Source organism: Labrus mixtus, chromosome 4 (assembly GCF_963584025.1).
Source record: "Labrus mixtus chromosome 4, fLabMix1.1, whole genome shotgun sequence".
Lineage (NCBI taxonomy): Eukaryota > Metazoa > Chordata > Actinopteri > Labriformes > Labridae > Labrus > Labrus mixtus.
Window position 1 is genome coordinate 29,054,751 of NC_083615.1, and position 25,905 is coordinate 29,080,655.

At 40.6% G+C, this 25,905-nt stretch overlaps 1 protein-coding gene across 1 annotated transcript in view; it reads left to right on the forward strand.

The window, feature by feature from the left end:
• Nucleotides 1–3,677: 3,677 nt before the first annotated feature.
• The window catches only part of nup93 (nucleoporin 93), a 34,569-nt gene continuing 12,341 nt past the window's right edge, over nucleotides 3,678–25,905 (forward strand). Inside the window, exons 1-5 of the mRNA XM_061036774.1 lie at nucleotides 3,678–3,828; nucleotides 4,761–4,941; nucleotides 5,309–5,426; nucleotides 21,639–21,701; nucleotides 24,049–24,177. Of these exons, the coding sequence (XP_060892757.1) occupies nucleotides 4,763–4,941; nucleotides 5,309–5,426; nucleotides 21,639–21,701; nucleotides 24,049–24,177 (489 nt within the window). The 5' untranslated portion in view covers nucleotides 3,678–3,828; nucleotides 4,761–4,762. The remainder of the gene's footprint in view (nucleotides 3,829–4,760; nucleotides 4,942–5,308; nucleotides 5,427–21,638; nucleotides 21,702–24,048; nucleotides 24,178–25,905) is intronic.

A 25,905-nucleotide genomic window follows, 5' to 3' on the forward strand; every position in this document is an offset into this window, starting at 1 on the left:
TGGAAAAATAAACAGTTTAAATTAAGCAACAGTTTTAAGCACAAACTGATGAGATCTATCTAAAGCCCAAAGGACCCTGAAAGCACATTCCTCATCTTTTTTTTAAATTTACAAACTTTATTAATCGCAGTCACAGATGTCAGAGTGAGGGGCTGCTATACTGGGAGCTCACCAGAGCTGTTGGGGGATCTGTGTCTTGCTCAAAGGCACCTAGGTAGTACTCGGGGATTTGATCTGGCACACCAGTATAATTTGGTCCACACTGGGACTTGACCAAGTGACCCTCTGGTTCCCAACTCAAGTCCTTACAGACTGATCTACTGCCCTTCTTTCCTAAATATAAAGTGAATATTAGTGACAAAGAGTTGTGTATATTAACGATGACTAAGCTGGATTCACATATTTATTTAACAAATGTTGGATTTAAGTTTTAAGACTATTGTCGTTATCTAATGATGGGGGGCCTTCCCAAAAGCCCCAGAGTAAAACTCATAACAAAGGTTCACTGAGGATCAGAGAGACCCTGAAGCACAGGGAGTCACTAAAGATGTCTAGTGTTAGAAATCAGCAGCACTCTGTCTGTATCTGTGTTGTATAACAGAAACAACAGTTGCACACTGTGTTCTATAATGACATATAGCTCTGGGGGTTTGTACTCCACATGACCAGATCCATCCTGACAAAGTGACAGACTGTAGCCCCGAAGCAGCCATCTGGGCTCTGTGACTCAAGCTTCATGGTCGCTGGTCCGTCCCATGAGCAACAACAAGGAGTGAGGGAGGTCAGCACTGCTTTTGAAATTCACATCTGACCTCAGTATGACGAGTCATTCCTCCACGTGGTAACCCACCGGACACCAGTTCAGCAAAGACAACAAACTTCCGACTTTACAGGAATGAAATTCAGTTCAATGAGAGTTTAACGTGTTTGATAAAGAGTCAAGAGAAGAGTTCAACCAACAGATGCTTGTTTAGATTCTGTGATTAATATAGTTGACACTTATTGATATTTTAAAAATATTTCCAGCGTTGAACCTTTTGAGTGGCAAGAGGAACCACTTGAATAAGAAACACATATAAGAAAACATTAGCAGCATGTTATATATAGGTACAAAAATCCAGTTGCCTTTTAAACAGAACTACTGACTGACTTCCTGTATGCAAACATGCATTACAATAATCTGCTTCCCTCGTACTTGTGTAATTGTATTCATGTGAAAAGTCATGGAAGCTTCAGTCTTTGTTCTGCGACTCAGTCACAAAACTTATTGTTGTAAGCTGTTCACAAAGTGCGTCTTGAGTACGGGGAAAAAGGAGTTTCAGGTATGCTGCTCCTGCGGCCTGGAATCTCCTGCAGGATGATCTGTACCAAGGGAGAGCTGGTCTCTTTAAATCTCTTTAAAAGTAGGTTGAAGGTGTTGGAGGAAGAGGCTTCAGGTTGTAGATGCTTTGAATAATGATTTGTCTGCTCTGTGACTCACTCAGGATACGTTGATCTGTGTTGTATGTCTGTAACTTCGTTCATTGTGCTGCTGCCCCTCTTGGCCAGGACACTCGTTTAGATGAGATTCATCATCTCAATGAGGCTCTCCTGGTTAAATACATTAAATATGTATATAATATTACCTTTATTACATAGTGAATTAGACTTTTGCATAACATTTTGAGAAACATACATATTTTTCTATAACAGGGAGTCTGACCTTTATTTTAAAAATGATAGAAAACAAACAAAAATACTGTTTTATGGTGTACAATGCTTTGTTTGATGAAATGAAAGAAAGTTAAGTTAAAGTACAAGCTGTACAAATTCAGTAAACGTTTATATTTCAATCATTAATGCAAGGATTTGCAATGCAAACTTTGTACATTTCTGCCACTTTTCACCAGCTTTGTGCAGAGCTGTTACACCAATCTTCAACTGTATTCAATCATTTAATCGACAGATGAGAGATACTTCTGAGAAATGTTCAGGAAAAAGTAAATTACAAAACATGAGTAACAAACATTTTTTTATCTGCTTATTGTCATCATTTGCAAGAAGAAGCGTGGTGTCTTTTAGAGATACAGTTGGTCTACTCATTTACTAACTTAACATGCACTAAACTCCCTTGAACCCGGTGTGTGTTTGGTTGTTTTCCCCTTCATATAAGATGTTATTAAACATGACCCAGTTAACCTCATAGCTGTAATGCACTGTTGCATCATATGCTGGCCTTGAGGATTTAAACGGTAAACAGTAAACAAGGTGTGGGTAGTTTTGACTGTTGTATGCATTAAGAAAAACACACACAGATAACTTTTTATAGTGAAACAGATCAAGTAATAGAGACAACTTTTAAGGGGGATATACACTTAAAAAAATGATTATTTGCAAAAACAAATGATGCAAGAGGGCTGATGTTTTTCCTGCATTCAGTCAAATGTAGATTGTGAAGGCAGGGATGAAGAATGACTTGTGCTTCACCTATGTATATGAATAGACACTTGTAAAGCATTAATTATAAATGTTTCATCTCTAATCTGTAAAGACAGAGTTGGAGCTTTACTTACAAACCTAATACATCAAATCAGGCTATCAATGTTTAAAACAGGCCACCCCCCTCCTCTCAATTATTATGAATCCATGTTGTACAAAGAATAGAAAAAGGATAAAGTACAGAAAGGGATAGAGAGGATTCATACTGAACTGTATTATTAGTCATCACGAGCCTGTTTCTGTTGACTGACATTGACAGGATTGATTATTTTCGTCTTTCAAATCATGTTTACAGATTGATGTTAAATATTTATCCAACTCTTCACTACTAAATATCTGAGCAGCAGGGTCTGTCACATCCTGCCGGAGGGAAACATGTCGTTTACAAACTGTGCTGTTGATGTATTTCAAGGGAAATTGGCTCTAGATGTTGCTAACCGTCTGGAGCCAATTAAATCTAGAGCCGAGCAATTCTGGAAATTGGTCTGGTATAGCTGGAGAGGTGACAGTTCACTTCCGGAGCACATCCGAGGTACCCTGGAGCAAGGCACCAAACCCCCAACTGCTTGGGTGCTCCTTCATATGCACCCCCTTACTCTGACATACTCTGTCTCCATTATTGCATGTCCATAGTTTCCTGTTTGTGCATGTGTGTGTCTTTCAGCCACGTGGCATGTCTCAATAACAAAGTGTAAACGCTATTTCCCTTCTTATTCTTGTTCTTGTTCTTTAGAGTGAATGCTGGACATTTGTGACATTAGTGGAGAATAAGTAGATATACCACTGAGGGAAGGGTTTCTGCAAATGCTCACAGTTGGGTCTGGCAAAGACAACATAAACAACTTCCTAAATATGATCACTTTGGGTGGAAAATGTAAAATAGTTTGATATCTGTAATATTGTTCCAGTGCAGTAAATGGCGGTAATGGAAGTATTGTGGAAGCTGACCGCCATAAAACTAAATAGAAGAAGAAGAAAGTGCCTGAGTGGAAGATGGGAGGAATACAGAGGAAGAAGGGGAGGGGAGAAGAGCTGTCAGGAGGGTGTTTTTCTCCTTAATATGACACAAGGTTGGCATGCAGAATTTAAAAGTATAGGTAAATGTCATGATGTTACACACTCTCGTACAGTAGGTGGCAGTATGCACCTTTAAGTTCTTAACGAGAAAATGAGAGAAGAAGAAGTTATCGGATATCGTCCAATCAGCACCGACTCTAGAAGTACCGGGGGAAATAACACAGTGAGGTGCATGTTGTACTCCTGCTGAGTGAAACTAAATAAAGATTATAATAACTCTGCTTAAATCCGAGGGATAAAATCAGGCCTACAGTTTCCTGCCTAACACAACAGGTATGAAACTCCACATCCTCTGGCAGCCTTATATGAAGAGTTATTGATAATATTGGGAGCATGTGAGAAAAGTTAGCAGTTAGCCTTAATGTCTGCTGGCTAACAGTGAGGCGCCATTCATTTGACATGTATACTAACAATGAATAATTGTTGTTTTTATTATTTAATAGTTGTAAACTATCTCGCCTGGTTGAATTAAACTCCCAGACTCAATTCTGATGTTGTCACAATGAACAGGGGTTTTCTAAACTAGCTAGCATAGAGGTGTTAGCATAGTGCTAATGCTAACATAATCTGACAACCACCTCTGTCCATGCGCGCGCAGCCGGTGTGACTTTGTTTATATCAGCTTGTTTCTATGTAACACTGTTTACCCTGGAGGGATATGTATCGTCTCAGATTGATGTAGAAAGTTCAGACTTCTCTCTCTCTCTCTCTCTCTCCCTCTCTCTCTCTCAGAGGTGTGAGGACAGAGATGTGATTGTGTAGTGGTGTATATCTCGGATATTGTTGGAACACAAGTATTATTTTGAAATGTGGGACGATGATGGTGTACTCCTTTCTTTGAAATACTCTGAAATCATATTTGCAGATGTTTTAATATAAATCCATATTTTTGTGACATATTGTAGTCTGTGACAGTATCCCAAAAATGTAAATGTCTCTCCCTCTCTCTCTCTCTCTTCCTCTCTCTCCCTCTCTCTCTTCCTCTCTCTCTGTCTCTTTCTCTCTCTCTTCCTCTCTCTTTCTCTCCCTCTCTCTTCCTCTCTCTTTCTCTCTCTCTCTCTTCCTCTCTCTCTCGCTCCCACTCTCTTCCTCTCTCTTTCTCTCTCTCTCTCTGTCTCTCTCTCTTTCTCTCTCTCTCTCTCTTGATGCAGTCCAAATATACTATTTTTGCATTCACCCTGTGAACACTCTTTGTCTGTCTAGAGGTATGGATGCAGAGGGTTTTGGGGAGCTGCTGCAGCAGGCGGAGCAGCTAGCTGCTGAGACAGAAGCAGTGTCTGAGCTGCCGCATGTTGAGAGGAACCTTCAGGAGATCCAGCAGGCCGGGGAGAGGCTTCGATCACGCACCCTGACCCGCACCTCGCAAGATGCTGCTGACGTAAAAGCGTAAGGAAAATGTCTTATTAATACAGAGTCATACCATGCAATCTAAAAACTCTCCTTTACTCTACCATATCCTGTATAGAGTTCTCAAAACCTTCACAGATTAGAGTATGTCATCAGACCATGTTTAGGTTTCAGTGTTTTTCTTTGCTTAGACGTCTTTCAGTACAACCTTTCATTATATCAGCCTTTGCCCTGTGTTAATGTTATGAGCTGACCTGATGTGATCTTTAACCAGTTCACTGCAATATTAGGAAAGCCTTGTGCGCCCTCTAGTGTTTGTTGAGCAAAACTACAGTTCATTGTCAGTCGTCCACTCTTATCAGTTCTTCATTCAGCTGTTCTCCTGTCCTTTATGTCATACTCTCAGGTCCATCCTCCTTGGATCCAGAGGTTTAGACATCTTCCACATCTCTCAGAGGTTGGAAAGTCTAAGTGCTGCCACCACTTTTGAGCCCCTGGAGCCGGTCAAAGACACTGACATACAGGTATGATTACACAGGAGGGTGTTTGTCCAACGAGCCCCTAGATTTGACAATGACAATTTTTAAATAGTTTCACAATAGTAAGATTCGTGCAAAATGAAATGCAAAAAACTCTTCCCAGCATGTATTCATTGACTGAACGTACAAAATGCAAATATTAGCCTGCAGAAAGATTGCTTTAAACAGATATGTCGAAGTTTGAAATGTACTCCTTACAGAGTAACACAGGCATAATGGTGTTTAATGGACATGTCCTGAAGAACAGACCACAGGGTGATGGAGCTCTCTTTCTCTGTTTAGTCCTTAATCATTTCCTACTTTCTGACCAAACCTTGTTGAAATCAAATTGTGAAGAATTCAAGCTGAACTGTACTGGTGGTAGAGTTTCACATAATAGAACAAAAACATTGTCGAACGTCATACATGTTATAAATCACACATAATGCATTTATCACTACAGATATATCACGTCCCTAAAGGCTCTGCTATTCGATTATGATTACCCTGTCAACTATTTGATTGGAAGTCATGATACATCATCATGATGGGTTGCATTCTCAATTTTCTATAATACTACACATGGCTGCTTTCTCATTAATGAAGATAAAGATGAAATATGAACTCCCCTTTTCTATCATTTAGAAAGTGCTTTAGAAATCGTTTAATTTCTTTACATCGTAAACCAAAATAAAATAGTATAGTATAGTTCAGGCCGTGGCTGGAAAGCAACGTCGGTATGCAATAATTGTTTCTGTCAATGCATCCATGCAGAATTGTCCACATCAGTATGCATCGTAGAAACAATCAATTTCAACACCCCTAGCTGTGACTGTGTCAAACAATGCTAACTCATTTTTCAGACGGACAGGTGGAAAGTTTTAACTATGAAGCAGGGGGAGAACACAGCTTTTAAAGGTCACATATTATGCAAAATACCCTTTTACCATGTTTTTCTAACACTAATATGTCTCTAGTCTGTCTACAAACCCCCCATTATGAGGAAAGTCCATCCTCTCCGTCTTTTCCCTGCTCCACTTTTCAGAAAATGTGTACTCAAACAGGCCATTTGGAGATTTTCCCTTCATGACATCACAAAGGGCAGTAGCCCACTCCCACAGCTAGGTGTTTGTTCTGCCCTCTGAGTCTGCCTTCTCACTGTAAACAATAGGACATGGAGCGAGAAAGCCAGAGTACACCAAGCCCTTCCAGAGAGGGGGCGTGGTCAGACACAGCTCATTTACATATTTAAAGCTACAGACACAGAAACAGCCTGTTCTGAGCAGGGCTGAAATAGAGGGGTTTAAAGGCATGATCAAATACTGGATGTACACTGGATGTGTAAACTTCACAGATATGTTGTGGGGAGCTCTGAGACTTATTTAGACTTGTTGAAAAGGAGGATAATATGTGACCTTTAAGACTGTTGTTTTGAGGTGAGGCTTATATCGCAAATGCATCTAAAGTTCAAGTTACTTTGTGTTTTGTAAATTACTCATTTTCTCCTGATTTTAGTTCAACATAAATCGGCCTTCTTATCAACCACATACTGAATTTGAGAGTTTCCTAAGTTGTGGCTTTTAGGGTTGTATTTGGAAACTCAGGGAACGGCTTCAGTCACTCCCTGCTGCAGCTGACCCTGGTGATGCAACTTTGTGACTCGGTGCTGGAAGGAGCAGGGAGAGGGATGGAGGGCAGATAGAGGAGCCATCAAAATGACTAGCCCTTCCCTTTTTTTGTGTTCTCTATCTGGTGAAGGTTTATTAACCTGGCTTGGTGACCACAGCAGTTTACTTTGTGAAGCAACTGAACTAGGACTGCACAATATGAGAAAAATATGCGATGTGTGCGCTAACATTGTTCAATATTGTGATAACCGTAATGATATGAATGGGGATAAATAAATAGAAAATAAATGGTGCATATTAGCTATAAAGCAGTGTCTATGTCTATCTGCTGTTCTTCATGGTTTTTCACTATACCTGTGTTTGCAACATATCCCTCATGAATCCCACAATTTTTTTGACTCCACAAAAGTGGCACCAAGTAATCTGAGGGTAGCTGCTAACTAGCTTTAGCTTCATCTGACTGCATGTAAATGGTTTGAAAGCATTGCCATTATACCCAGGCCTCCAGTCAACCAGTTAAATGTAGCCTACATGCTGACAGAGAGCTTGGCTACATTAACAGTGTTTTATTTATTTATTGTGATCAAATCAGACTTTCCCAATTTGTTTATTGCGAATGCTCATATCACAATGACAATAAAACCGTGATTTATTGCGCCGCCCTAAACAGAACTCAGCAGCTCTGCAAGAGAACAAACAGTTCAGCGAGAAAAATGACACTTTTTTACTTTTGTTTTCATTATGTTTGTATTTAGCAAGAAAGCGAGAACTGCACAAAAAATAAACAGAATGAAAACACATGATGCTGTTGAGGAGTCTAATGGTACCAGGCAGGGACAAAAGAGTTTTTAAATGAGTCGTCCTGCACCTAGGCAGAGTGTATCTACGACCGGATGGCAGCAAGCTTGTACTCTTTATAAAGTAGGTGAGTGGGGTCGCCAAGGATAGCCTGTACTTTCTTTGTGGCTGCCTCCTCCACTCATCCTCTCTCTCTTTCTCGGGTTGCTTCATTTCCCTGAGCTCCATCTGCTTCTCTCTCTCTCTCTCTCTCTCTCTCTCTCTCTTTCTTTTCATCTCTCTTTTCTTGCCCGCTTAATTGTCTGTCTATATCTGCTCATTCATCTCTCTCCATCCCGTCTGTTCCCTCTGGCCTTTGCAGCCGTAAAATGTGACACCAGTTTAACACCGTGTTTCACTCTTTCTTTATCTCCCTCTCTGTATTCCTGTCTCTTCCTCCGTAACTGTCCTGCCTGTTTTTTTATTTATTTCACATTTACTCCTCTTTTTCCTCGTCTTTATCATCCGTGTGTCTTTCATTCTTCTTGGTCAGCCGGATGTGAGCTAGGCTGGGTCGGTTTGACTGACCAACCGACTGACTGACTGACTGGAAGAGCACTTAGCTTCTGGCAGTGTTGACACACACACACACACACACACACACACACACACACACACACACACCCACGCCCACGCGCACACACTTTCCCTCTCTGCTCGTACTCCCTTTTATCGGTTTAAAAGAAGACAGTAATGTACAAAGTTTCTTTCAGAATAAGTCTGCAGAGTATCATTGAGTAGAATGTTTCTTTTCTCTATTACAAACACGACCACAGCTCCACTTAAACATCTGAAATCAAGAATATAGAATATAGGGGAGGTCAGCTGAGGTTACATCGTTGTGTTGACTTTCATCTGAAGGCCAATATATATAGAGTCAAGTTTTATGTGAATGATTATTAAAACAACTGATTACTTTATCAACGAAGTAGAACTAAGTGGACACTAAGAGCTTTAGAAAAAATGTGTTTTGGAGAACAACAACAACAGGGTCAGAGACTGTTCAGATGAAGATACTTACCGGTAATCAATGAGTCATCTACCAATGTTTGTTACAGAAGCTCAAATTCAGAGTAAAGGAAAGAGTCACCAAGAGATAAATGGGGTAAAGTAAGGTTACTCTATTTGTACCCGTTGTTAGATTTTGTTTACAGTGAATGAATGAGTCAGGCATCCTTTAACTCACTAAGGACAGGACAAAACATCATCAAGGGACAACAGTGCTCAATACTAGTGTTGTAGTCCAGACCACACTAACCGAGACAAGAATTCTCTGAGACAAGACCAAGACATTTAGGGATCAAGATCAAGACCTAGTCAAGACAAAGACCATAAATATAATTTAAAAATCATCATTTTGAGTGTATCACCGGGAAGGTTGCGGAAGTAACCGGGGGATAAAAATCAAATTATGAACGAGTTGAAGTTATTTGTTCTTTAAGAAAGAGGTCTTGCCTCCTAATCACAGTGAAAGCATGAGAAAGAAGCCCATCAGTGGTGGTCTTGACCGGTCTTGATTTAAAATCTGGAGTCCGCCCAGTCTGAGAGCGAGTAAAAATGATTTTGATTGCAAGACAAGGTCTTAAAAAAGTAGTCTCGAGACCGGTCTTAAGACCAAGATCGATTTTGAGTACCACAACACTACTACTCAATACTAAAGAGAAAAGCCCATCAGTAAAAACAAGATAAAGTAACCCATCAGTAAGAATAAGACAAATAAAGAGAGTAGCACCAATCAGTGGTCAGTAAAAACAAAGTGAAGGAAAGACAAGAAAAAATGTGCAGAGATCACTAAACTAAAATTGCTCCTCAAACATTGCTGCAGTATTATATCATTTTATATATAAACACCAACATTTTAAACAAGATAATAAAAGTACTACTGCTCATACTCTGACTACTACTACTACTCATTATTATTATCATTATTATTATTATTATTCTTATAATCATTAGAAACTACACACAGGGCCTCCAACATCTCTGTCACACGTACTATTCAGCGGTGATGTTAGCCATCGTCTGAACAACATGAAGGACTTAATGTCCCGATGAGGTTTGTGTTCCCTACCTCACCTTCATTTGAGCATGAAGCAAAAATATAGGAAAATCCTTAAAAGTACAGTGGAGTCAACGATGGAATCAGCTCCTCTCACAAAATCAAACCATAAAAAAATCATCACTGTTTGTTTAAGATGATGTTACAAAATATGGCCGACCAAAGCAGATTGGAGTAGTCTAGTTAAAAAAAAAACTAATTTGGGACTTTGGGAATTGTCTTTTAATTTTAGAAAATGTGATCATCTACAAACAATCAGCTCTGATTTCAGATGAAGACTTATTGAGATTCTAATCTGAAATGGTTTTTATCACAAGGAGCCAGAGAAGTTCATCAGACTCTCGAGGCCTGTGTGGTAAGAAATAACAAAATCACAAAGGAGAGCTGGTGATGAAACTGAGTCAAGTTGTGATCAACACCGAAGCCACACTGCTGCCCACTTTCTTTCCTCGTACAGATCTCCATTTAGCATCCTGCTGGGAGGGCTGCGGTCACCAAGCATGAAGAGAATAGAGGTTAATTGATGCTGAGAGACTTTGCGAAACAGCAACACAATTCACGATTGACTTATGCGTAGGGCAATGTGAAACAGGGTTTGAGAGAAAACAAGTAGTTGTAGAGTAAAACTACACACACACACACACACACACACACACACACAGCCTCTCGTTCTTTATACTGAAAAGAAACTACTCTAATATTCAGATACCTGATTTTGAAGTCCAATCGAGTGGAATAATCCAAAAACATTTTAATGGTTGAATTTAGCTTTAAAGGATAACACAAGATGACGTCAAGGCTAGCCGGGAATCATGGGAGTTCTCCCAAACGAACTCTGCGTTGTCCGTAGTAAAGATGAACGGGCGAAACAGACCTGTGGCAGGTTCAGTAGCAGCTCCCACTTCCTCAGGTAGCAGACTTTGACGTAACAGCCGGTGTTTCTACGGCAACGATAAACATTCTGTCTGTCATGTTGGCTCATCAATGGTGGCCGCCTCGACAAGACACGTCCAGTTACGACTATAAAATGAAGGATTTCTCTGGCTTTGATAACTGTTAAAAATATTTGAGGTAATGTAACGGTAAGTACTGCAAAAAACAAACACATAGGTTAGGTACATTTTTAATTTTTAATGTAAACATTGTCATAAAATTCTACATATTGTACGTTTAAATGATGAAAAACATGGAGTATGTGGTTGACAGAGAGGACAAACAAAATGCAAACTTGTTGTCAGTATGTGTTAGTGTCTGTTTATTAATGTGTGTGTGTGTGTTTGTTGATTTGCTTGAGTGACCTTCATGCCTCTGCGGTTTGTGTGTGTAGCACACACACACACACGCACACACACGCACACACACTGGGGGAACTGATGTGTGGATGATGTGTCTGTATACACGACTGAAGGCTAATTACTGATGATCTTCCTATAGGAGGCTGTATAGATACAGAGACATGTAGTGCTTCTTGATTGTGGGGGCGGATCTTTCTGTGCAGACTTATGACACTTCTTCAGGTTTCATGTTAGGTTTGCTTTTTTTTTATAAAAGTGTCATCCTGTTTCTCTCAGTATGGACAGATTAATGTTTCAGCCCTTTATCAGGTTTACAGATCCTGCTGCCTAAATGTAGAAGAAGCAGATGACTTAAAGAAACCAAAACACTAAATGCATGGGTTTGATATTGGCACTGGCTGATTTCGGCCACTCCGCTGGTAATGGGTCTTGCACCGATCTCAGTAGCCGATGTGTATCTGCTGTGTTTAATGCAGGCAAATTGTACACCAAACTGCTGAGTCAGAGAAGAGCTTTTTATTGGGCACAAGAAGAAGCTTGTTGGACTAACTTTATTTAGTTTTCATGTTCAAACTTGAAAGACAAAAGTCGGCAGTGAGGTAGTCCTACGACATCTCTGAGAAAGATCAGAGAAATGCAATTTGTGAGACATGTTCCAGTGACATTTTGTTTTTGTTCGTGGCCTTTTTACCTTTATTAGATAGGACAGCTGAGGAGAGACAGGAAATGTGGGGAGGAGAGAGTGCGGTATGACATGCAGCAAAGGGCTGAGATCGCATTCGGTCGCTGCGATGAAGAATACAGCCTCCATACATGAGGCGTGCGTCGTAACCGCTTGTCTATCCAGAGCCACACCAGTGACAAATCATGAGGACAGACTACTAACAATTGTTTTAATACATGCAATCACACCGCTCATTTATAAAACTAACTGTACGTTCTCCAGATGTGAATGCAAACAGCCACATTTTCCACTCAGACTTCATCCTAAGTTTCTCCTAGATTTTTTTTCTGCAGAAAGTCCGCGTGATCTGAATTCACCTCGAGCGAGTCTCCACTCTTTTATTGATTTTGGGATTCTGTCAAACTACACGTAGCATTGATGTAAAGGCAAATATTCTCGTTATCGCTATGTGCAGCGGACTCTGTTGCTTTGTCCACCAGTTCTGCTTCATTCTTTTTTCCTCAGGGATAGTGTGAGGTGCATGTGTGAACAACCAAGTCAGGAGGATTTCAGGAGCAGTCCTCCTGAAATTATCTAGATATTTTAAGGAGTGATTATGTGAAACTGGTTGAGACGAACAGAATTACAAAGAAGTAATACAAAAACTCTAGAGCTCTAGAACTCTCAAACCTAGTGCATCTCTATTTAATTGAACACATAAAAAGGCCTACATACTGTAATACAATCTAATATTTTGTTTTTGTCATGCTAAATGGCAACTGAAAATGTTTGTGCTAAGGCTTAAAGCCTCTTAAAGATGTAATGTGATGGAGTTTTTCTCTGAGCCAATGAACGTGCCTGGTTTATGTTGCATACATTTAAATGAAATTAAAAGACCTGCAGGATGAGCATGGGCTAACGGATCGTTTTAAATCTTTTGATTTCAGCATTGTCCTTGACACAGTTTCGGTCTTTATCTTCACTTTACAGGCATGCATTGGATGTATGGCTAAACATGGATTTAGACAGAAGTACAAAAGGTCACTACAGCTCTTTGAAAATACATTTCCTGACAAGCCTCCTCTGTAATGTTGCCAACACAATTCTGTATTACCAGCTGTCATCACAACAGTAGATGTCTTTTACAATCAAATCCTTTTCTATGCTCTGCAGTATGTTCGCTGTGTGAATCGTTGTGGGTTGGTCTCTTCGGTGCTACAGGGTTATTTGCTGTGAATGTCTTGTAATAATGTACGCAGTTCTAAACACAGAAGGGTGAAAAATAGTAAGAAAGAGAGGCTGAAACCGAGATAAAAGAGAGACGAGGAAAATCATGGACAGCCGATAGAAATCAAATGAAAAAAATGGACAGAAATATGAAACCAGAAGTAGAAGGCGGGGAGCAATGCTGGTAGAAAAATGGCGACTGGCTGCAATTTTTTCTGTCTGTGTCCTCGTCTCACTTTTCACTGTTCTATCTCTCTCAGTGCTCTCTCTCTCTCTTTCTCTCTCTCACCCTCTCCCCTTATCCTTAACTCACTCTTTTTCTGCTGGTCTTTGCTCATTTTTATTTTTTTATTTTACCTTCCTCCCTTCTAGTTTCCATATGTTCCTTTTTTTCTTTTGTTTAACCCATTTACATCGTCTGTCTCCATCCCTTTCTCTTCGTCTGCCCCCCTCTCCGCTTCCTAACACACACACACACACACACACACACACACACACACACACGTCCCTCAGCAGTGATGGCATGCGTTCAGCAGATGCATTTGGCTAAGCCCAGAGCATCTGCTGAGCTCGACGAACACTACTAACATAGCTTCACAGGATGTGTGTGTTGCTCCTTTTGCTGTGTGTGCATGCCTGTATCTGTGTCAGTAGCGATCGATAGCTGGCGTATGCGCTGTCTCCATGTTCTTATGAATGATTGTGTGTAGCTAGCGTAGATTTGGCTGCACGTGGGCACGTGCATTGTCATCCTGTCTGTGCTGGCCTGCACATATGAAAGCAGCTCACATGTGCCTGCGTGTGAATGAGTGTGTGCCATGTGCATAGTATGGTGTGTGCAGGTGTGTTTTAACATGCCTGCTTTGTGTGTGCTGTGATAGTCAGCCTGCATATAGGAATGCCCCCCACCCTCCTTTTCTTCCCACATGTGCCTCCCAAACCCTTCATTAACTAAACATGACCCTTAAGAGCATGATTAGCCTCATTTCAAGACAGGATGTCGGAAGCCATCAACCGAGGGGGAAAAAATCCATTACTATAATTGCATTGAGCAGAGGGAGGAGGGAGAGAGAGAGGGAAGAAGGGAAGGATGCATAGTTGGATAATAAAGGAAGAAAATGAGTGGGACTGAGGGAGGGAGGAGGCGGGCAGTCAGGATGCTGGGATGAAGTGAGGAGAGAGAGAGGATGTGGGCTGAGGACGGGAGGGGGTGTCAGCCGATGGTAGGAGCTGATATTCTATATGAATCCATAGTTGATTCTCGTGGAGCCCCCCCTGTGTCTGAGCGCTCAGTTGGTATGGCCCTCCGACAATAAAACCACCTCCAGTGAGTCTTGATGTGGCACTTCCACTTGGCACACCGGTTCAGACACAAGAATCTCCAGCCTGCTTTTGAACCGGGGGGGAGAAAGAGCTGCAAGCTGCCATGTCGGCTCAAAAGGGCACAGGGAACACGCCCCAGCATTGCGGCCTCTGCTGCTGGCCTGGCACAGCTGCACAGAGGGATGGAGAGGCGGAGGACCGATGCAGGTCTCCTGGGCTGTCAAAGCCTGGGTACCTGGGCACAGACAAAAGACAAAAACAAACTATTTTTTGACTCTTTATTGTCTAATCGTGTCTTCTCATCTGCCTGTCTGTCTGCCTGCCTGCCAGGCATCTAGCCGCTCAGCATGAGTGAGTATTGCCTATACACATGGATATGCACCCACACACACACACACTCACACACAGACAGGCATGTGCTTTGTCTGTCACACTTTTTTTTGACACCCCTCTGTCTTTCTCCTCTCTGGTTATGCTATATTTCCTGTGAGATGCTAACAGAGGAGTTAATAATTGTATTAATTTATTGTAAATTGGAAAAATAACTCTCTTACTGTATAAGTGCGTATGTGTATGTATGCTGGCGTACTTTGCATATAGATTTTTTCCTACACAGGAAGTGTATGAGTGAAGGGTGGGGTTTCTCGCTCACACACTTGGGCAGTGGTCGACTCATTGTCTGTCATGGCAAATAAGGACAGAAAGCCTTCATCTCTAACAGTCACGATGACTGGCACAGAGAGCGAGGCTCCCTGTCTTTATTTCCCCGTTAACTGCTCTTTGACTGTGTCCTCATATAGCCTTTAGATTCCTCGACACCGTGTGCCTCCACACCAAATCTCTCAGCGGGTAACACACAAGAAGCCATCAGAACATGAGACTTCCTGTTTTTAATGAACATACTGTCAGAATGACCATTTAAACTGAGACTGATAGAGAGCATGTGTGCCGGCACAGAGAGCACATGCCTACATGTTAACATGCGTAGTCTTAACACACGCACTCACAAAGATGGTGTTTTATTTTAAAGGATCGATTTTATGTGGTTTCTCGTCATGCTTATCATTGGCAACATAATCCGGTTTATCTTTGAGCAACCCCGTCAGATGTCAGCGGAGTTATATTCTGCAAACCCTGGTGTCAAATATTACGCAGAGATTGAAAGTTTGGCGCAGTTATAAATGAAATAAAATAAATGGTTCCGTCTTTTTTTTAACCTGTTCAGCTTTCATTCCTGAGCGCATATCGGGGTTAACATATTGTCCTGCTTTATCTCTAATGACCAAAAAGATTTCTGTAGCTTTTTCCCCGTTTCTGTAGAAGCTTCTGGGCTGTCTGGTCAGCAGGCTGTGGGTGTTCACAGTGGGTTGCAGATCTCTGAGGATACACAATACAGGGGTGGGGCAACAACACAAAACATACATGTTTACCTACACCTTTTATAACACCTGCTGCCCAGCACTGAATCGATCGTTAGAGTGGAAAAGCACGCACTAAAATGTTTTCTCTGTTTCAATAGAATCAATGTCAGCGAGGCGTTTGAATGAAATACATTTTCTTTTTTTAATGATTTGAAAATGCAAAGACAAACTGAGGTGTGTTTAGTCGGTGTGAATCGCTGGGTACAGAGTGTCTCAGACTAAATGCAGTGCCAGATCAGGCTATTTCAAATTACACAGGAGTTTTGACTCAAGCAATGATGTTTTGTCCTGTGATTTAAGCTTTGATTTATTTTCTAGTTATATATAATATTAGTTATATAATAATCTTCTTAATTTCCAGTCGGTAAAAGTCTAAATAGAATTAATATGTAATTTCTAATAGCGGTGACATTTATTGGGGGCATCAAAATTGAATTCTTAACATTTATCAGGAGCAGTTTTGTGTCAGCTTTTATATTTGGAACCAAATAAAGACATTTCCTGTTGAAAGTTAATTGCATCTGCTTCTCAGGCAAATGGGATTTTTGGCCACAGCTGCTGGCTAAGTTGTCAATTTACATTTGGCACAAAAACTGTTTTATCGGCAAAGTCGTTGGCAGTGCGAGGGCAGTTGGCAACATGCAACAAACTGACAGCAAATAAAAAAAATCTTTGCCTCCTGTTGTAATTTATTTGAAGCAAAAATGCTGAGGCGACTGCCCAGCAGAGTTTTCCAGTGTGGCCCGATGTGTCACCCAGAGCATCAACCCCACCCAACCCCAGAACCAGTGTGCTTCTGGTAAAGTTGTTTGCATACCGGCTCCTTTATTTTAAAATCAGAACAATCACCAGTGACTAATACAGTCTGCTGTTCTTCACCGCTAGGTAAACCCTAGTAACCCTCTGATATAACTAAACTGTTCTCTTCTATTCTCTCCCGTTATCCAGCGCAGCTCTCCAGTGAGCATTGACCTGAGCTCTTCTCCGGTTAGAGTGGTTAAATTTAGACCTATTCTCAGGCTCTCCTGGGAAACAAAAAGTGAGATGGAGAAAGAGTGCGAGAGGGGGAAGGGGGGGGGGGGCAGGTAGAGGGAAAGCAAAGAATGAGGAACTGTCAGAGGGGTTAATGGGATGAGTGAGGGTGAGGGGGAAAAAAAACTTCATTAATTGATTCAAACAGCTAAATGCTTTGAGCTTTTCATGTTATTACTGTAAGACCTAGTTACACAGTGGAGTTTCTGTGAACATTATGCAAGACAATGTCTCATGATATCCAACCTTAAAACAGAAGGAAAGGACAAACATGATGACGCCTCTTTTTCCCACACACAACACTTCTATTTAACTTAATCTTTTTCCTTTGAATGAGCTCTGACTGCTTCAGTTTTCAAACTTATAAGATGCTTAGCTGGCCTTTTTGTCTTCTTTGTGACTAGGGCCTGACCGATATGGCAGATTACGATATCGATGTTAGGGAGAAAAAAAATCAGATGCCGATATATCTGCCGATTTCTTAGATCTTTCTTTGATCTGTAGCGTTAGATAAATAAAGATATATATATGTATTGCTTCGATCCCTCGAATGCAGTTATCAAACACCTGTAGAAGATATATAACGCAGACAAGATGGTCACTCAACTGGAAAGTAACTGTGCATGTACATGCATCACTGCTTGACACTCTGGAGGGTGATGATGCTTGATGTAATCCATATAGCGCCCTCTGCTGGTGAAAGAGAACTGCTAGTGAGACTCAAATTAAACCCTTTTTGACTGGTGAATAACTCTAGTAATATCTATTATCGGGCTCTATTTGTGACCTGATTGTTTACTGATTTCTTTCTCCTGAAACCCTTTACAGGCTTATTTTGAGATGTAGCACTCAAACTAAACCACACAGATTTTAAGTCGGGCTGTGTGTCCTCACTAGTCTCATGATTCGATAACGATTATCCTGTCAACGATTGGATTCAATATCACGATGCATCACGATGGGCTGCGTCCTCATTTCTCTACATTACTGCACATGGCTACTTTTCCATCAATGAAGAGAAGCAGTCAGATAAAGATGAACTCCCTTTTTTTAGAAAGTGTTTAGAAATCAATGTCTTCATGAATGTCTTTACATTGTAAACCAGAGTAATGATGTTATAAAGGTCTATCCAAGGCCTGGAAAATCTACAAGCAACGTCCAAACGCAAACATAGACTATGTTCTTCTGTCACTGCGTTGATGCAGAATCGTTTATGCCCGCATGGCGATGCATCATACAATGATTAATTTCAAAATTTCATTTTCTTTACTGTTCAGAACCTTAAATTTAGATATTAATAAACTACACAAAATAATAAAAAACTGGGAGGTATCGACTTTTGATAAAGAATCTCGCAGGTCGATTTTAATCACAGATAAATGATTGTTGAGGATAATTATTGCCGTTCATGTCTTTGCTTCTTTCACAGGTTTCTTCTTTTTGAGTTTAACAAAGTGATTTTGAGATTCGGCCATTTCCACTCTCAGATTATGATTTTACGTTATAACGGAAGAGTCAAATCTCTACAGAAAGATTCAAACACTGCTGTGACGCAACATAAACTAAAACAGCTGCTACAAATCTCTGAAGGCTTATCCTCATTTCAAAAGAGGATTCAGTGTTCCTGAGCACTGATGCAGAATCTTAAACAGAATATAGTGATTATCAAATGTATCTGTATTTTCTTTAGCAGTAATTAGTGTTTATACATCATGCAAAAAGATGATGTTGCTGCTTCTGGAAACGTAAAGTTAGTTGCACGATACTGAGAGCGTTATCAGATCAAATCAGCCACAGTGAGTATAAAAGTAAAGCCGCACACCTGCAGCCAGCACGCCTTCAGCAAACGCAGCCCTGTCCTATTTTCCAGAGTGCAAAAGCAGAGTAGATTTTTCTCTTGTGTGTCACATCAGTTCCACCTTGCAGAGACATTGCTGGTTGCATTTAGTTTCTGTGTCAGGAATCAAACATGAAACACAAAAGAGGTCGACACCACTCGATGAAAAATCCCCGCGCACGCTGTACGTTTGGCGCTATATTCTTTTTCTGTTTCATCAATCAACATGCACTGCACCTACAACAGGTCTCGGTGCGTTTTACATTTTTATCCATTGATGAAGTTAAAATAAATTCAGTGTTAGTTTTCCATTCTTACAGTCGACCTTTGAGCTTTTCCAGCTGGCTCTGATTTGTCAGGACGGAGGGATGAGAGGGAAAGAGGAGAGAAATGTAATGACGGACAGAGGTGAAGGCCTGTCGTTTGAAAAGAAAGAGAATGAGACTGACGTAGGCAGAGCAGAGAGCAGGTGAGAGATGGAAGAACGAGGGAGAGCCTGAGCACCCCTGTAGAGCAGCATGATCTTTTACTGGTCATTAAAGATGTGTCTCCCAGCTTCAGTGCAGCTGCTTGTTCTTGGAGCTAAAATCATCATACGTACTTTAAACGGAGAGACATGGGGAGCCAAAATGTCATCAGCGAATTAACTGCTATTATCTGACAGAAGGAATAACTTCTCCAGCGTCTTAAGAGGCTGTTATGTCAGAGGGAGGAGGCCTGTCGTTATATAAACGCGACAGTCTCGAGGCTTTCTCGGGTAATGAGGAGAGGCAGTTTTCTACTTTGCATTTTCAGGAATGTAAATTTGCACAAAGCAGATCTCAGCTGGTGAAATTGCGCCCCCCCCCCCCCAGAAAAAAAGTTGACGAGGCTGACAGATCATCAGAGCTGAACGTTATGAGTGTGAAAGCAGGCGACCGTTCACTGTTAAATGTCCTTCTGTGTGTTCAGCGTCCCGCCTTTATCCTGTAACCTGCATCACATTTTTATATTACAAAGTGATAAAAAATGAGCACATTTCTACTTCAGACAAAAGCTAACAGCGACTTCTCCTGACGGCTGCACAGAACTGTCAACATCACACTCTTTGAATAGATGACCTTCTTAGCGTTTGATCACATCACAGCCCCCTTTTCTGATCGCTTGAAAGCACGATCACGATAGGAAAGAGGAAATGGTGAAAGAAAAGTGGGGAGTGACGTGCAGGAAAGGGACTGAGGGCTGGAGTAGAACCTGGGCCGCCCAAATCGAAGACTAGCCTTCTTAAATGTTACGTAACCTTAGTCGCTAGGGCAACCAACGCCCTTTTTTTTACAGCAATTTTATAGATTCTTGTGGCAAAGGACAGGAAATAGAAATCACTAAAAGGCACTTAAAGATGATATCACTTGATATGCAAGTGCTTAAAAACCTTCGCCACCTGTTTTCTGAAAACTGAATGTTTCTTATTTTTATAGTGACCCGGTAATTATCTTCAAAAGGTGAACTTAAAGGTTTTCTAATCAGGTGACATCAAAGACTTGACAGTTTTAATTTACTAACTGATATTTCCTCATGAAAAATGTTCCTTTACTTCACTTTTAAAAGATTTCTGTGTGAAATTAAAATGTTTTTTGTATTGATGAGAGACCTTTCTTTTATAGATGTACGGTACCCTTTTTTAAAATTTCCATTTAGATTCTGATACATTTGCACCGATACTGATTCCGATATTTTTTTAATCATATTTAATAATGTTATTGTTGTTGCTGGAAGCGTAAGCCCACACAAAGCTGTACTAAACCAGGCATTGCATTGTGCTGGCTTCACGTACAAACAGGAAGCAGCAACAACTGTCAGGTTTTCAAAGTAAATCTTCAAACTGAAATGTAGGAATTGTACTTTTTCATCATATGAAGCTTCTCCGTCTCGTCTGAACGTCTTGTGGGAGACGAGTTGTGGACACTTCTGCCCAATGATCTATCTTGATTGTTGACGTGGATCGCGCTGTCAATCCAATATCCAATATATAAATGACCTCAATATCAGACCCGATACTGATAGAAGATCAGATCTGTCCCATCTCTAATTTCTGTGGAATGACAGTAGGACAGACCGCTAACTTCCAGCTGCTATCAAACAGGGCGGAGGAATAAAAAACACATGTGATGCAACATATGATTATTTTTGTCGATATGAATAAAGAGACTGTGTCCATGCTTTTTATTCTTCCCTGTCTCCGACTCCTTATGCAGCTAGTGTGGCACTTTGTCTATTTAGTCAGGAGTAGGAGGAGAGTCACAGATTGAATCCAGTCCGTCTCCGTCCCTTGTGCACGTCTTTCTTTTCTGACTTCTTTCTTTCTCAGGTGTCGTGTGCTCTCCCGTTTTGTTCCATAAGTTCAGAGCTCAGATGTCGTGCTGTCACACACTATAAGTAGTTGATTATCACTTGAGTCGGATGTGAATCATTACCATTCACCACAGGAAAGGCCGCAGGAGGAGTGGGGGAGTATGTATATGCACGAGCAGCCATCTTGAATTGAGACCAAAATGGAGGCTGAGCTGACTGCTGTCTCATAGCAAAATGGCGTCTAAAAAAAGCAGGGACACTTCTATAGCCTGCCTTTATGTCTGCACAGCAGCAACCATGCACCTGACTAATCATGCAAGTTCATTTGACTGTTTAAGAAGGGAGGAAATATTAAGAAGAAACAGAGAAGCAGCTTCTTTATGCAGTGAAGTAAAATCAGACGGCCTGCTGAATGGTCCTTCTTTGACTCTGCTTTTGTTTGATCTTACTTGATAAATGTGCTAATGTCTCTGTTTTTGTTTTTCCTCTCTCTGCGTTTGTCACACTGTCCCTCCTCTCCCTCTGCCCGTCTGTCTGTTTGTTTCGTCTCTCCCTCGTCCGCAGGGCTTCTTGAAGAACGAGAGGGACAACGCCCTGCTGTCAGCCATCGAGGAGTCTCGCCGCAGGGTCAGTATCTGTCCACTGTCTGATTGCCTCTCCAATGCAGGAAGGGTTACATATGGTTCTCTTCAGATTCTTAATCCTACATTTTAAGGGAACCAGTTCTGAGAAAAGCCTCTAGAATCCACATCTCCGTATAATTTTTTGTTTGAGGTGAAATCATTTAAAGTTGAAACGACATGATGCTGTAAAGGGAGTCTGATCTCATATTTAGTTTCTGCAGTCACGTCGTAGTACAGGAACACAATGGTATTCAGTAGTTTCTGCTTGCTATGATCTAAAAGTCCTTCTGGTCCAAACCTTCAGGGAGTTTTTTTTTTAAAATGGCTTCCCTGATGTGCACGGTTAATAGGCCCCGTGTTTAATTAGCTGCCGTTCCCATTATCTCTCTCTCTCTCTCTCTCTGCTCCCTGAGAGCAAAAAAAAACAAAACTTTTTGTTGGGGTGGAAAACTCAAATGCACTGAAGATTAAAAAGAAAGACGGTTATAGATGTTCTTGCAGATTTCTATCCGACTGTCTTTTTATAGCACTTGAAACGTGGACAATTGGGATGTGAAATTAGGCGTTTAGTTTGAGCCGTCCAGACGAAACCACTCGACATGAATAAAGTCTCAGTTGACTTAAAGGTTTTTTTATGATTGGAGATTCAAGACTTTTACATTAGCATATTCTGGCTGAAATGGATTAGCAATATTTAGATATTTAACAATAGAATCAGCTAATTTAAACATTCTTTTTCAGTAACACATAACACTCAGACTATTTATTTATAAATCTCTTCAATTCAATAATTAGAGAAGTTTTAAAGGTATGAACTGAGAAAGACATTTTACGGTTTAATTCTCTTCATGTGGTTTAGCTGAAAGTTTCTAAAATGACCTCAGTTTGCACTTGAATTTCTGAACTCTGTGGTCGATGTTCACAGCAGATTAAAATGTCAGACTTGGTTTGAAGTCTCAGGCAGTGACCAAGTTAACCAGGTGAATCTCAGCTCCAGCTCGCTCTGTCGTTTATTTCTCCCTGAGCTGAAGATTGGAAGGATCCAATTATCTCACGTTCCCATTATCTCACTTTGAGTCTCTGTGGACGGTTAAAATAGACCGCTCTGTGTCCTGCTGGAGCAGAACAATCTTCTCAAGGGTCTGCTGCTAAATCTGGTGTGTGCGTAACGAATGTGTAGGAAGGCCTGATTTACATAATGGACCTTTAAGGTTCTATATGTTGCATGTGGGAGAATTATTGTCATAGCAAATGAATGGCTATCTACTCAGCCCTCCACCTGTCTGCTTGTTCCAGTCGACCCATTGTGAGTTTGTGTTGAGAGCACGAGATGTCAGGTAGCATCAATCCAAAACTTTCAGCAGTTTGAACAGTAAAAACATCCAGGAGACGATTACAAACAGACGGAGGAGGATCATTTGATTAATACAACACAATGCTAAACTTTCTCATTTATAAAAGTTATGTAGCGTCTCTGTCCATAGAGTCAAACCAGCTGCATTAAAATGATCTTTATCATCAATCTTTAGCATTTATACAGGGCTTTTACATTTACACGGACACATTTTCTGCCCCTACAATTCTAAAATTAACTTATCAGACGCTTTTATCCAAAGTGACATACTGGACATCAGAGAGTCAGTACAACATAAGAAATATCTAAAAAGAATGAAACAACGTCAGGAAGTGCAAACAAACACCTTAAAGTCTGCTTGTTCTTCTTTTTTAAAGGTTTATTTTCTGGCTTTTAGTGTCTTCATTTAAAGATAGGACAGTGGATAGAGTCAGAAATCAGAGCTAGAGAGACGGTGGGGAATGACATGCGGGAAAGATGCCACAGGTCGGACTCGAACCCTGCACGTCCGCTTTGAGGACTATAGCCTCCGCAAATGGGGTGCACGCATCAACCACCAGACCACAAGTGCCCCACTTCTTCTTTTTCCTGCCCATTCTTACTAAAATATCCCAGTGGAGTTTGAGTGGGCTGATGTGAGGACATAGCAGGAAATATTCAGGAAAATTCAGCATAGCAGGAGGAGGCGAGGTAGTTTATATCCTGCTTCCAGCACCACCAGCGCACCATCGATGTGATCTTCTCCGCTCTGTTGTTCAAACTGTCAATATGTCCAGTTACATGAAGCGAGGGACTTGTGGGACCTTGAAACTCAGGAGTATTCAGGAGCAGCCTGCCTGACATTTTAGAAATTTCAAACATTTGTATGAAAACAACCAAAGCATTAACCTTTACCCTTACAGGTTTTATATATGAATGCTTAAACACAAAAACACACAACACAAGAATGTCCTTATCTGAGTGCATTCAACACATTTATTATACTCTAAACTGTCAGACGTTCCTGTTGGCTGAGGAGTACCACCGTGAGTCGATGCTGGTCCAGTGGGAGCAGGTGAAGCAGAGAGTGCTGCATACTCTACTCGGAGCAGGAGAGGACGCACTCGACTTCAGTCAGGATGTTGAGGTACAGAACACATAACGTAGAGCTGGTTTAGGAGGAAACACCTCCACAGTTCACTATCTGGGTAAAAATCTTTACCCAGATAGTCTAGATTACAGTAAGGAGCGAGTTACTTTCTACATACAAGAGCTCCTTTCTAACGTGTGTCTGTGTCGTAGTGACTAAAGGAAAGTGGATTTATCTAATAATAAAGACATCATTATAGATGGTTAAGGGTGAGGGCTGTATAGAAATGGGCAATATATCAAAAAAATCATTTTGTGTGAAAATCATTGAACTAAAGTGTCATTTCTTCCCCCATTAATTTAGTCAAATAATCCTTGGACTGAATATGTCGTCTTAAAAGCAAGTCTAAAGTCTTTCAAGCTGATTTCTTGACACTCTACACTCGAAGCTGTCTGCCTACTCGTCTAAACTAACAAGACTAACAGTCATGTCTCAAGGCTCTTAGATACTATTTTAGTCTTCTTCATGACTAAAGAAATAGACTTTAATCCTCCATTGTGATCGTATTCCAGCACACACTCTGACTTGCAGTTTCATGTTTAAATGTCTGTAACCTTAGTTTTAATTTTTGCACTCGGTTTGAGTGAACATCTCCTTTTGTGTCTGTACGTTTACAGAACTACAGTCCAGTTACTTTTTAATATACCTGGACAATTAAAATGATTCTGATTCCCGTAATAAAGTGGTCAGGTTGTCCTTCCTGGGATATCAAGTTTCCCTAAACTGAAAAATCTGTATATGATACGATAGACTTTATTGTCCCCTTGGGGGAAATTTGTCTTGGACTCAAAGTGCTGCAACATTCAGCTTCTTTTTAATCAATAAAAATAAATCAGGGCCCGACTGATGTGGGATTTTTTGGGGGCTGATAGCGATATTAAGGAGAGAAAAAAACATCAGACATATTGGCCGATATCTTTCTGAGATCCATCTTTGAAATGAACAATTTCTAAAAATGAAAATATAAAGATAAATAATCAACTTGAATTGAACAAAACTTGTTATATCAGCACATATCAGAGATAAGATGAGCTGATAGCGATAGCCACGTGATGTGCTTATACCAGCTGATATTAAGGCTCTTAAGGATCGATCTTAGATTCTGTAGAGATCTATAGATATAGATATGCACATTAATGACTTGATCCTTCAAATGCAGTTATCAAAAACTTGTAGAAGATTTATAAGACAAGATGGCCACTCAACTGGAAAGTAACCTTGAACATGCATCGCAGCTTGACACTCTGAAGGATGACAATGCTTGTTGTAATCCATATAGCGCCCTCTGCTGGTGACAGCCAGAAAGAGAACTGTTAGAGTAATAAAATGAAACTCAAATGAAATGCTGTTTAACTGATGAATAAATCCCGTAATACCGGCGCATATTGGGGATAAAATTAGCCGATACCGGTAGTCACTGGATATGATAAAATCGGCTGCTTTATTTTCAGTTGGGCTCTACTAATAAGAACAATCGATACAAATACATGTAAACAGGAAAGCGCCACAACAAGATATATTGTACAAGGTTTGGATAAAACACAACATAAGAGACAAGATAAAAAAGTTAAAATCATATGTACATCAAATAAAGATCAGATAAGAACACTGCGACGCAGTTACACACCACACTCAGCCTTAAGAAACATTATTATTCTATTATTCATAATTTTGATCGACTTGGAAAACGAGATTTAAGATGCTAAAGGAGCCTGTAACAACAAC